This window comes from Procambarus clarkii, chromosome 18 (genome assembly GCF_040958095.1).
Source record: "Procambarus clarkii isolate CNS0578487 chromosome 18, FALCON_Pclarkii_2.0, whole genome shotgun sequence".
Lineage (NCBI taxonomy): Eukaryota > Metazoa > Arthropoda > Malacostraca > Decapoda > Cambaridae > Procambarus > Procambarus clarkii.
The window spans coordinates 1,831,933-1,844,536 of NC_091167.1; the positions used below are offsets into that span (position 1 = coordinate 1,831,933).

Consider the following 12,604-nt stretch of genomic DNA (forward strand, 5'->3'; position numbering starts at 1 on the left):
CCAAGTTTTCATGAATTAATATATTTTCTTTATTTTTTTTTCTTATGAAATGATAAAGCTACCCATTTCATTATGTATGAAGTCAATTTTTTTTTATTGGAGTTAAAATTAAGTTAGATATGTGACCGAACCTAACCAACCCTACCTAACCTAACCTAACCTATCTTTATAGGTTAGGTTAGGTTAGGTAGCCGAAAAAGTTAGGTTAGGTTAGGTTAGGTAGGTTAGGTAGTCGAAAAAACATTAATTCATGAAAACTTGGCTTACTAGGCAAATCGGGCCTTGCATAGTAGGCTGAGAAGTGCGTTCTGGCTACTAGGTACGACATATATATATATATATATATATATATATATATATATATATATATATATATATATATATATATATATATACCCTGCAATATATACTCTACAATATATACCCTTCAATATATACTCTGTAATATATACCCCTGCAATATATACCCTTCAATATATACCCTGCAATATATATACCCTGCAATATATATACCCTGCAATATATATACCCTGCAATATATATACCCTGCAATATATATACCCTGCAATATATATATACCCTGCAATATATACCCTGCAATATATACCCCTGCAATATATACCCCTGCAATATATACCCTGTAACATATACCCTGCAATATATACCCAAGCAATATATACCTTGCAATATATACCCTGCAATATATACCCATGCAATATATACCCTGCAATATATTCCCTGCAATATATACCCTGCAGTATATACCCTTCAATATGTACCGTGCAATATATACCCTTCAATATATACCCTGCAATATATACCCTGCAATATATACCCCTGCAATATATACCCTACAATATATATCCTGCAATATATACCCTGCAATATATACTGCTTTAATATATACCTTGCAATATATACTGCTTTAATATATACCCTGCAATATATACTGCTTTAATATATACCCTGCAATATATACTGCTTTAATATATACCCTGCAATATATACCCATCAATATATACCCTGCAATATATACCCATCAATATATACCCTACAATATATACCCTGCAATATATACCCTGCAATATATACCCCTGCAATATATACCCTACAATATATATCCTGCAATATATACCCTGCAATATATACTGCTTTAATATATACCTTGCAATATATACTGCTTTAATATATACCCTGCAATATATACTGCTTTAATATATACCCTGCAATATATACTGCTTTAATATATACCCTGCAATATATACCCATCAATATATACCCTACAATATATACCCTGCAATATATACCCTGCAATATATACCCATCAATATATACCCTACAATATATACCCCTGCAATATATACCCTGCAATATATACCCTACAATATATACCCTGCAATATATACCCTGCAATAGATACTCTGCAGTCGGTGATGTGCTCTACCCCCAGGGCGTTAGAGTAGGAAGAGCCCTATACCCACGTGACCCTAGATTAGGAAGAGCCCAATACCCCCCTGACCCTAAAGTAGGAAGAGCCCTATACCTCCTTGACCCTAGAGTAGGTAGAGCCCAGTACTTCAGTGACCCTAGAGTAGGTAGAACCCTGTACCTCCTTGACCCTAGAGTAGGTAGAGCCCAGTACTTCAGTGACCCTAGAGTAGGTAGAACCCTGTACCTCCTTGACCCTAGAGTAGGTAGAGCCCAGAACTTCAGTGACCCTAGAGTAGGTAGAACTCTGTACCCCCTTGACCCTAGAGTAGGTAGAACCCTGTACCTCCTTGACCCTAGAGTAGGTAGAGCCCAGTACTTCAGTGACCCTACAGTAGGCAGAGCCCTATACCTCCTTGACCCTAGACATTTATAAGTTATTATATACAATCAATTTAGAAGATTTTAAAGCCGAATTTGAGTAATGCGTGTGTGAAGGGGAGATGAGGAAGAGGAGATAAGGAAGAGGGGATGAGGAAGAAGAGATGATCAAAAGGAGATGAGGAAGGAGGAGACGTGTGAAGGAAGAGATGAGGAAGAGGAGACGTGTGAAGGAAGAGATGAGGAAGGGGAGATAATTAAGTGGGGATGAGGAAGAGATGAGGAATGAGCTACAAACTTCTGGAGAATAACTCACATGTGAGGCGAGTTACCTGCCGCTCTCATATGAATGTTGTAATGATTAGCACAATATAAAATAGTCAGGAAATACGTGCCTCACTTTAATAACATTTTTGTGGTTTTACTTAAACAGTTCAGTGTTCAGTGAATTACGTTAATGTTCTAGCAGTTACACAACTACTGGGCTCTCAAACTCTTCACATTAACCTTCAGATAACATTGACTACTTTCGGAAACCTTTGATCCCAAAATGTAACCTAAACTATATGGAGTTGTTTATCAAGTGTGAGAGTAGAGGGTGGGTGGTGTTGGGTGGCGGGGGGGGGGGGGGGGGCTCACTTGGCGCACACGGTGAAGGTGAAGGCTTCGTCAGTGCCCAGGATGTAGGCGGGAGGCTTGAGCACCACCTCGTAGCGAGGCAGCACGAACTCCTCCACCTTGAAGGTCACACTCTGCTGTTGGCCCCGGGGCGTCTTCACGAACAGCGTGTACAATCCCTGACAAAAATGGTCGGATTAGCTACATCAAATATTTTGACACATTAAACATATTTTTTCATCATTATTCAAGAATCAGTAATAAATAATTCCTAGTGATGAGGAGCAAGTTATTAAGTATCATGAGTCAACAGCAAGATATTTTTGTTGTTTGTTAGTGACCAAAATGTGACATAATAACTCTAAACCACGATAAGTTGGTGCTTAATGTACCCGAGGTCCAAAGTCTCTAGTGGTCTTGATGGGGCCACGAAGTAGGCGGCTTGTCAAAGGTCCCTGAATTATTCCTATGATTCTTTTCAACTGAATTAATGTCTCTGTATCTACTGCTTCGACAAGTAGGTGATATCAAGGACTTATTATCTAAGGTGAAAATCATCTCTTGTTTTGTGTCCTCCAGAAAACACTGTTAGGTCTCATGATGATGCACTTTGTGAGTTATATTACACATTTTAATAATGTGGTCTGGATTATTATACTACAAATTGTTTAGTATTCTAAAAGTTCCACTGAGATCCGCCCTGTCATGTCCGGTGTGTAGTGTTGTTAGTCCTGCTCTGGCTCTCAACCGTTCCTGGAACGACTTGTTCAGTTGAACAACCACTTTCTTGTCCTTCAAATTAACGTTTCGTTTGACTATTCACAAGGTCTTGTTGACATTTTTACCGCAGCGGCGTCTACTTGTTGAGCAACTGTCAGTGACTGGTGGATCATAAGGCCTAGGTGCTTCTCTTCATCAATCTCCACCATGTTCGTCTTGTTGATATGGTAGTTATAGTGTATATTGATATGCTCTGCAAGCACCGTTTTGGATTTGTAATATTAAATCGCCTTGCAAGAAATTAACCTTTTTTTGCTTCCCACTTTATCATAGATTCTAATGTCATCAGTAAATTTGATTATTTGGTTTCTAATGTTCTCTTCTATATCGTGTTATATATTACATGAAGAGTTGGTCCCTTGATGGAACCTTGCGGTGCTACACTTGGCATTCTAAACTATATTTATATCCACCTGAGACAACCTCTTGCCTTCCTTGTTCTATATTTTTTTTAATCAATCAAATGTTTTACCATTTATCCTACGTGGAGAGAGTCTTTCATGTGGTCCATTATCTATAGCTTTAGAGAAGTCCACGTACACTATATCTGCTGTTCTGCACTTGGGTCATAGCTAACATCTTAGTGTACTCGTGTTCCTTCAGGAAAGACGCAAGTTACCCTTCAAGAGCCGCAGTTACTTGGTTCATCCTCCAAGTGAATGGTATGTTTATGTCCCCAGAAGTGTGGATGACAATATTATTCCTGCAGGTCTCTGTCCAGGGTCAACACAGTCACCACAACCACAGGTTGTTCAGCCAGCAGCACAGGGAAACCCTCTCCCGCCCCAGGACGGTGTACCAGAGCCCCCAGGGCGGTGTACCAGAGCCCCCAGGACGGTGTACCAGAGCCCCCAGGACGATAGACCAGAGCCCCCAGGACGGTGTACCAGAGCCCCTAGGGCGGTGTACCAGAACCCCCAGGACGGTGTACCAGAGCCTCCAGGACGGTATACCAGAGCCCCCAGGACGGTGTACCAGAGCCCCCAGGGCGGTGTACCAGAGCCCCCAGGACGATAGACCAGAGCCCCCAGGACGGTGTACCAGAGCCCCCAGGACGGTGTACCAGAGCCCCCAGGACGGTGTACCAGAGCCCCCAGGACGGTGTACCAGAGCCCCCAGGACGGTGCACCAGAGCCCCCAAAACGGTGTACCAGAGCCCCCAGAACGGTGCACCAGAGCCCCCAGGACGGTGTACCAGAGCCCCCAGGACGGTGTACCAGAGCCCCCAGGACGGTGAACCAGAGCCCCCAGGACGGTGCACCAGAGCCCCAAGGACGGTGTACCAGAGCCCCCAGGACGGTGCACCAGAGCCCCTCACCAGAGCCCCCAGGACGGTGAACCAGAGCCCCCAGGACGATAGACCAGAGCCCCCAGGACGGTGTACCAGAGCCCCCAGGAAGGCGAACCAGAGCCCCAAGGACGGTGTACCAGAGCCCCAAGGACAGTGTACCAGAGCCCCCAGGACGGTGTACCAGAGCCCCCAGGACGGTGCACCAGAGCCCCCAAAACGGTGTACCAGAGCCCACAGGACGGTGTACCAGAGCCCCAAGGACGGTGTACCAGAGCCCCCAGGACGGTGTACCAGAGCCCCCAGGACGGTGCACCAGAGCCCCCAAAACGGTGTACCAGAGCCCCCAGAACGGTGCACCAGAGCCCCCAGGACGGTGTACCAGAGCCCCCAGGACGGTGTACCAGAGCCCCCAGGACGGTGTACCAGAGCCCCCAGAACGGTGCACCAGAGCCCCCAGGACGGTGTACCAGAGCCCCCAGGACGGTGTACCAGAGCCCCCAGGACGGTGTACCAGAGCCCCAAGGACGGTGTACCAGAGCCCCCAGGACGGTGTACCAGAGCCCCCAGGACGGTGCACCAGAGCCCCCAAAACGGTGTACCAGAGCCCACAGGACGGTGTACCAGAGCCCCAAGGACGGTGTACCAGAGCCCCCAGGACGGTGTACCAGAGCCCCCAGGACGGTGCACCAGAGCCCCCAAAACGGTGTACCAGAGCCCCCAGAACGGTGCACCAGAGCCCCCAGGACGGTGTACCAGAGCCCCCAGGACGGTGTACCAGAGCCCCCAGGACGGTGCACCAGAGCCCCCAGGACGGTGTACCAGAGCCCCAGGACGGTGTACCAGAGCCCCCAGGACGGTGTACCAGAGCCCCCAGAACGGTGTACCAGAACCCCCAAGACGGTGCACCAGAGCCCCCAAGACGTTGCACCTAAGCCCCCAGGACGGTGTACCAGAGCCCCCAGGACGGTGTACCAGAGCCCCCAGGACGGTGCACCTAAGCCGCCAGGACGGTGCACCAGAGCCCCCAGGACCGTGTACCAGAGCCCCCAGGACGGTGTACCAGAGCCCCCAAGACGGTGTACCAGAGCCCCAAGGACCATGCACCTAAGCCGCCAGGACGGTGCACCAGAGTCCCCAGGACGGTGCACCAGAGTCCCCAGGACAGTGTACCAGAGCCCCCAGGACGGTGCACCAGAGCCCCCAGGACGGTGCACCAGAGCCCACAAGACGGTGCACCAGAGCCCCCAGGACGGTGTACCAGAGTCCCCAGGACGGTGCACCAGAGTCCCCAGGACAGTGCACCAGAGCCCCCAGGACGGTGCACCAGAGCCCCCAGGACGGTGCACCAGAGCCCACAAGACGGTGCACCAGAGCCCCCAGGACGGTGCACCAGAGCCCCCAGGACGGTGTACCAGAGCCCCTCACCAGAGCCCCCAGGACGGTGTATCAGAGCCCCCAGGACGGTGCACCAGAGTCCCCAGGACAGTGCACCAGAGTCCCCAGGACAGTGCACCAGAGCCCCCAGGACGGTGCACCAGAGCCCCCAGAACGGTGTACCAGAACCCCCAAGACGGTGCACCAGAGCCCCCAGGACGTTGCACCTAAGCCCCCAGGACGGTGTACCAGAGCCCCCAGGACGGTGTACCAGAGCCCCCAGGACGGTGCACCAGAGCCCCCAGGACGGTGTACCAGAGCCCCCAGGACGGTGTACCAGAGCCCCCAGGACGGTGCACCAGAGCCCCCAAGACGGTGTACCACAGCCCCAAGGACCGTGCACCTAAGCCGCCAGGACGGTGCACCAGGGCCCCCAGGACGGTGTACCAGAGCCCCCAGGACGGTGTACCAGAGCCCCCAGGATGGTGCACCAGAGCCCCCAAGACGGTGTACCAGAGCCCCAAGGACCGTGCACCTAAGCCGCCAGGACGGTGCACCAGAGCCCCCAGGACGGTGCACCAGAGTCCCCAGGACAGTGCACCAGAGCCCCCAGGACGGTGCACCAGAGCCTCCAGGACGGTGCGCCAGAACCCCTCACCAGAGCCCCCAGGACGGTGCACCAGAGCCCCCAGGACGGTGCACCAGAGCCCCCAGGACGGTGCACCAGAGCCCCCAGGACGGTGCACCAGAGCCCCCAGGACGGTGCACCAGAGCCCCCAGGACGGTGCACCAGAGCCCCCAGGACGGTGCACCAGAGCCCCTCACCAGAGCCCCCAGGACGGTGCACCAGAGCCCCCAATACGGCGCACCAGAGCCCCCAGGACGGTGCACCAGAGCCTCCAGAACGGTGTACCAGAGCCCCCAGGACGGTGCACCAGAGCCCCCAGGACGGTGTACCAGAGCCCCCAAGACGGTGCACCAGAGCCCCCAGGACGGTGCACCAGAGCCCCCAGGACGGTGCACCAGAGCCCCCAGGACGGTGCACCAGAGCCCCCAGGACGGTGTACGAGAGCCCTCAGGAAGGTGCACCAGAGCCTCCTGGACGGTGCACCAGAGCCCACAGGACGGTGCACCAGAGCCCCCAAGACGGTGCACCAGAGCCCCCAGGATGGTGTACAATAGCCCCCAGGACGGCCGGTGCACCAGAGCCCCCAGGACGGTGCACCAGAGCCCCCAGGACGGTGCACCAAAGCCCCCAGGACGGTGCACCAGAGCCCCTCACCAGAGCCCCCAGGACTGTGCACCAGAGCCCCCAGGACGGTGCACCAGAGCCCCCAGGGCGGTGTACCAGAGCCCCCAGGACGGTGTATCAGAGCCCCTCACCAGAGCCCCCAGGACTCTGCACCAGAGCCCCCAGGACGGTGTATCAGAGCCCCTCACCAGAGCCCCCAGGACGATGCACCAGAGCCCCCAGGACGGTGTACCAGAGCCACCAGGACGGTGTACCAGAGCCTCTCACCAGAGCCCCCAGGACGCTGTACCAGCGCCCCCAGGACGGTGCACCAGAGCCCCCAGGACGGTGCACCAGAGCCCCCAGGACGGTGCACCAGAGCCCCCAGGACGGTGCACCAGAGCCCCCAGGACGGTGTACCAGAGCCCCCAGGACGATAGACCAGAGCCCCCTGGACGGTGTACCAGAGCCCCCAGGGCGGTGTACCAGAACCCCCAGGACGGTGTACCAGAGCCTCCAGGACGGTATACCAGAGCCCCCAGGACGGTGTACCAGAGCCCCCAGGGCGGTGTACCAGAGCCCCCAGGACGATAGACCAGAGCCCCCAGGACGGTGTACCAGAGCCCCCAGGACGGTGTACCAGAGCCCCCAGGACGGTGTACCAGAGCCCCCAGGACGGTGTATCAGAGCCCCCAGGACGGTGCACCAGAGCCCCCAAAACGGTGTACCAGAGCCCCCAGAACGGTGCACCAGAGCCCCCAGGACGGTATACCAGAGCCCCCAGGATGGTGTACCAGAGCCCCCAGGACGGTGAACCAGAGCCCCCAGGACGGTGCACCAGAGCCCCCAGGACGGTGTACCAGAGCCCCCAGGACGGTGCACCAGAGCCCCTCACCAGAGCCCCCAGGACGGTGAACCAGAGCCCCCAGGACGATAGACCAGAGCCCCCAGGACGGTGTACCAGAGCCCCCAGGACGGTGTACCAGAGCCCCCAGGACGGTGTACCAGAGCCCCAAGGACGGTGTACCAGAGCCCCCAGGACGGTGTACCAGAGCCCCCAGGACGGTGCACCAGAGCCCACAGGACGGTGTACCAGAGCCCCAAGGACGGTGTACCAGAGCCCCCAGGACGGTGTACCAGAGCCCCCAGGACGGTGCACCAGAGCCCCCAAAACGGTGTACCAGAGCCCCCAGAACGGTGCACCAGAGCCCCCAGGACGGTGTACCAGAGCCCCCAGGACGGTGTACCAGAGCCCCCAGGACGGTGTACCAGAGCCCCCAGAACGGTGCACCAGAGCCCCCAGGACGGTGTACCAGAGCCCCCAGGACGGTGTACAAGAGCCCCCAGGACGGTGTACCAGAGCCCCCAGGACGGTGTACCAGAGCCCCCAGGACGGTGTACCAGAGCCCCCAGGACGGTGCACCAGAGCCCCCAAAACGGTGTACCAGAGCCCACAGGACGGTGTACCAGAGCCCCAAGGACGGTGTACCAGAGCCCCCAGGACGGTGCACCAGAGCCCCCAAAACGGTGTACCAGAGCCCCCAGAACGGTGCACCAGAGCCCCCAGGACGGTGTACCAGAGCCCCCAGGACGGTGTACCAGAGCCCCCAGGACGGTGTACCAGAGCCCCCAGAACGGTGCACCAGAGCCCCCAGGGCGGTGTACCAGAGCCCCCAGGACGGTGTACCAGAGCCCCCAGGACGGTGTACCAGAGCCCCCAGAACGGTGTACCAGAACCCCCAAGACGGTGCACCAGAGCCCCCAAGACGTTGCACCTAAGCCCCCAGGACGGTGTACCAGAGCCCCCAGGACGGTGTACCAGAGCCCCCAGGACGGTGCACCTAAGCCGCCAGGACGGTGCACCAGAGCCCTCAGGACCGTGTACCAGAGCCCCCAGGACGGTGTACCAGAGCCCCCAAGACGGTGTACCAGAGCCCCAAGGACCGTGCACCTAAGCCGCCAGGACGGTGCACCAGAGTCCCCAGGACGGTGCACCAGAGTCCCCAGGACAGTGCACCAGAGCCCCCAGGACGGAGCACCAGAGCCCCCAGGACGGTGCACCAGAGCCCACAAGACGGTGCACCAGAGCCCCCAGGGCGGTGCACCAGAGCCCCCAGGGCGGTGCACCAGAGCCCCCAGGGCGGTGTACCAGAGCCCCCAGGACGGTGTACCAGAGCCCCCAGGACTGTGCACCAGAGCCCCACACCACGTCAAGTAAGCACCAATAAGGCCAGTCCTACTTAACCAGACCACAATAACGTTCCACTGTGAGAAGTGAGGTTTATTACAATAGTATTTTTCTCTTTGTGTAAACATACTCACCAGAATTATATTATTTTATTGTGGGTTGTATTTTCGTCTCGTGTTCCTATCCTCTATTACCACAAGTGTGTCTCACCTTCTCGGGCTCGTCAGCGAGGTCGAAGTCGAGGTGGACGAGGCCGGCGGTGTTGTCGACGTTCTTCCACTGGGCGACGCGGGTGCCGTCCGGCGTCTGCACCCAGACCTCCGGGTACTGCCGGGGACACCAACACATTACTTATCAGACCTCATGCAGTAGTCAAACATTTAGCCCTTCACTCACTACTTAGTAAAATTATGAGAGATACTGGTTAAAATGGATTGAGTTATCTCTCTCTCTCTCTCTCTCTCTCTCTCTCTCTCTCTCTCTCTCTCTCTCTCTCTCTCTCTCTCTCTCTCTCTCTCTCTCTCTCTCTCTCTCTCTCCTCTCTCTCTCTCTCTCCTCTCTCTCTCTCTCTCTCTCTCTCTCTCTCTCCTCTCTCTCTCTCTCTCCTCTCTCTCTCTCTCTCCTCTCTCTCCCTCTCTCCTCTCTCTCCCTCTCTCCTCTCTCTCCCTCTCTCCTCTCTCTCCCTCTCTCCTCTCTCTCTCTCTCTCCTCTCTCTCTCTATCTCTCTCTCTCTCTCTCTCTCTCTCTCTCTCTCTCTCTCTCTCTCTCTCTCTCTCTCTCTCTCTCTCTCTCTCTCTCTCTCTCTCTCTCTCTCCCTCTCTCTCTCCAGACAACAGAAGAAGAATTGAAACAGGAATTTCCTTAAGTACTTTCGTATTAATACATCTTCAGAAGGAGTGATTTACAGGTCAAGTATTGGACATATATAGGCAGGAGAGAGTGGTGGAGTGAGGTGAGGTACAATGACAAATGAATGGGAATTAGGTGGACACAAATATGAGCCGCATAAGAACTGCAGAAGGCCTATTGGCCCATACGAGGCAGCTCCTATTTATACCCACCAACAGACCCACACATGGATAATAATAGCATAAGATAGTAAATATTTAAAATTAATTAGTGAGACAAATGTGTATCAATGATCCTACTCAAATCGCCCTTTAATTGATCTATCAAAAATGGATTTAAGTTATATAAACCACCGCTAATGTTCAAATTACTTTCTTTTGTAATCTGTGTCAAAGCAGATTCAATTATGTTCCTGTTATAGGTGTTTACAATTCATTATTGAAGAAGCCATCTCCCAGTCAATTTGGTGAGCATCTTCTGACAGATGAACAAACAAAGCATTAGACAATTGGTCATGTCTTAAAGAGTATTTATATTGTGAAATTCCGCATTTCAAATCATTAGATGTTTGCCCAACATAGAACTTATTACAGTCTTTACAATGTATTTTATAAATGACACAATTATCACTACGAGGGCTGTTTCTAACTAATAGCTTACCAACAGTATTTTCGTAGCTAAACAATACATGTATATCAAAAAGTTTCAAGGCCTTGACAATATTCTCAAACCCAGAGAAATATGGTAAACATAACTCATTCTTTAGGCGATTTTTTTACTGCATATATTATTATAATATGTACAGCGTGCTTTGCTACGGCAAACTTCCAAAAAACTCAGTTGGTAACAAAGCTTGAGACCAATCGAATCAATATTCTTAAACTCTTCATCTAAGAATTCTGGACTCACAACTCGAAGAGCTCTTAGATACATTGAAGAAAAATTGATTTTTTTCACATTGTATCTATACCCTGAAAAAAATGAACATAAATTATTCGTAGGTTTTCTGTAGATACTAAACTTTAGTGAAAAATCTTCCCTATGAATAAGTACATCTAGGAATGGCAAACATTTATCAATTTCAGTCTCCATAGTAAATTTTACAGCGGTGACTTGATCATTAAGTTTGGCTACAAATTCGTCTGTGTTTACATCTGAAGGCCATATACACAAAATATCATCAACATATCTAAACCATGGAATGACTCCAGGGGTAATTTTTGAGACATTTCTTTTCGAAGAATTCCATGTACAAGTTTGAAAGCAAAGGCGATAAAGGATTCCCCATTGCCACTCCAAAAGTCTGTAAATAATACTCATTATTAAAGGTAAATTTACATTCTTTAATGCACAACTTAACAAGATTGACAATAATATCAGCATAAAGAGGTAAAATATGATTCATTAGTTGACGAGCAAGATAATCAAGAATATCATCACCCGGTACCTTTGTAAACAAGGAACAAACGTCAAAACTGATTAACTTTTCATCAGGAGTGACAGGAATACTATTAAATTTGTTAACTAATTCAAGAGAATTAGTCAAATGAGAAGAGGAAATAGTTCCTAACAATGGGGACAAGATTTTGGTGAGCCATTTAGAAAGCTTGTAAGAAATGGATCCCACGGAACTGGTCAGTAGAGACGTTGAGGTAACTCACCGGGTCAGTAGAGACGCTGAGGTAACTCACCGGGTCAGTAGAGACGCTGAGGTAACTCACTGGGTCAGTAGAGACGTTGAGGTAACTCACTGGGTCAGTAGAGATGTTGAGGTAACTCACCGGGTCAGTAGAGACGTTGAGGTAACTCACTGGGTCAGTAGAGACGTTGAGGTAACTCACCGGGTCAGTAGAGACGTTGATGTAACTCACCGGGTCAGTAGAGACGTTGAGGTAACTCACTGGGTCAGTAGAGACGTTGAGGTAACTCACCGGGTCAGTAGAGACGTTGAGGTAACTCACCGGGTCAGTAGAGACGCTGAGGTAACTCACCGGGTCAGTATAGAGGTTGAGGTAACTAACCGGGTCAGTAGAGACGCTGAGGTAACTCACCGGGTCAGTAGAGACGCTGAGGTAACTCACCGGGTCAGTAGAGACGCTGAGGTAACTCACCGGGTCAGTAGAGACGCTGAGGTAACTCACCGGGTCAGTAGAGACGCTGAGGTAACTCACCGGGTCAGTAGAGACGCTGAGGTATCTCACCGGGTCAGTAGAGACGCTGAGGTAACTCACCGGGTCAGTAGAGACGCTGAGGTAACTCACCGGGTCAGTAGAGACGCTGAGGTAACTCACCGGGTCAGTAGAGACGCTGAGGTAACTCACCGGGTCAGAAGAGACGCTGAGGTAACTCACCGGGTCAGTAGAGACGCTGAGGTAACTCACCGGGTCAGTAGAGACGCTGAGGTAACTCACCGGGTCAGTAGAGACGCTGAGGTAACTCACCGGGTCAGTAGAGACGCTGAGGT

The 12,604-nt window shown here is 52.0% G+C and overlaps 1 protein-coding gene across 1 annotated transcript in view; it reads right to left on the minus strand.

Moving 5' to 3' along the window:
• LOC123749092 (murinoglobulin-1-like) overlaps window positions 1–12,604 on the minus strand; it is a 267,218-nt gene that overhangs the window by 183,289 nt on the left and 71,325 nt on the right. The window contains exons 4-5 of the mRNA XM_069326609.1: window positions 9,502–9,618; window positions 2,449–2,606 (exon numbers count right to left, since the gene is read on the minus strand). Coding sequence (XP_069182710.1) covers window positions 2,449–2,606; window positions 9,502–9,618 — 275 coding nt within the window. The remainder of the gene's footprint in view (window positions 1–2,448; window positions 2,607–9,501; window positions 9,619–12,604) is intronic.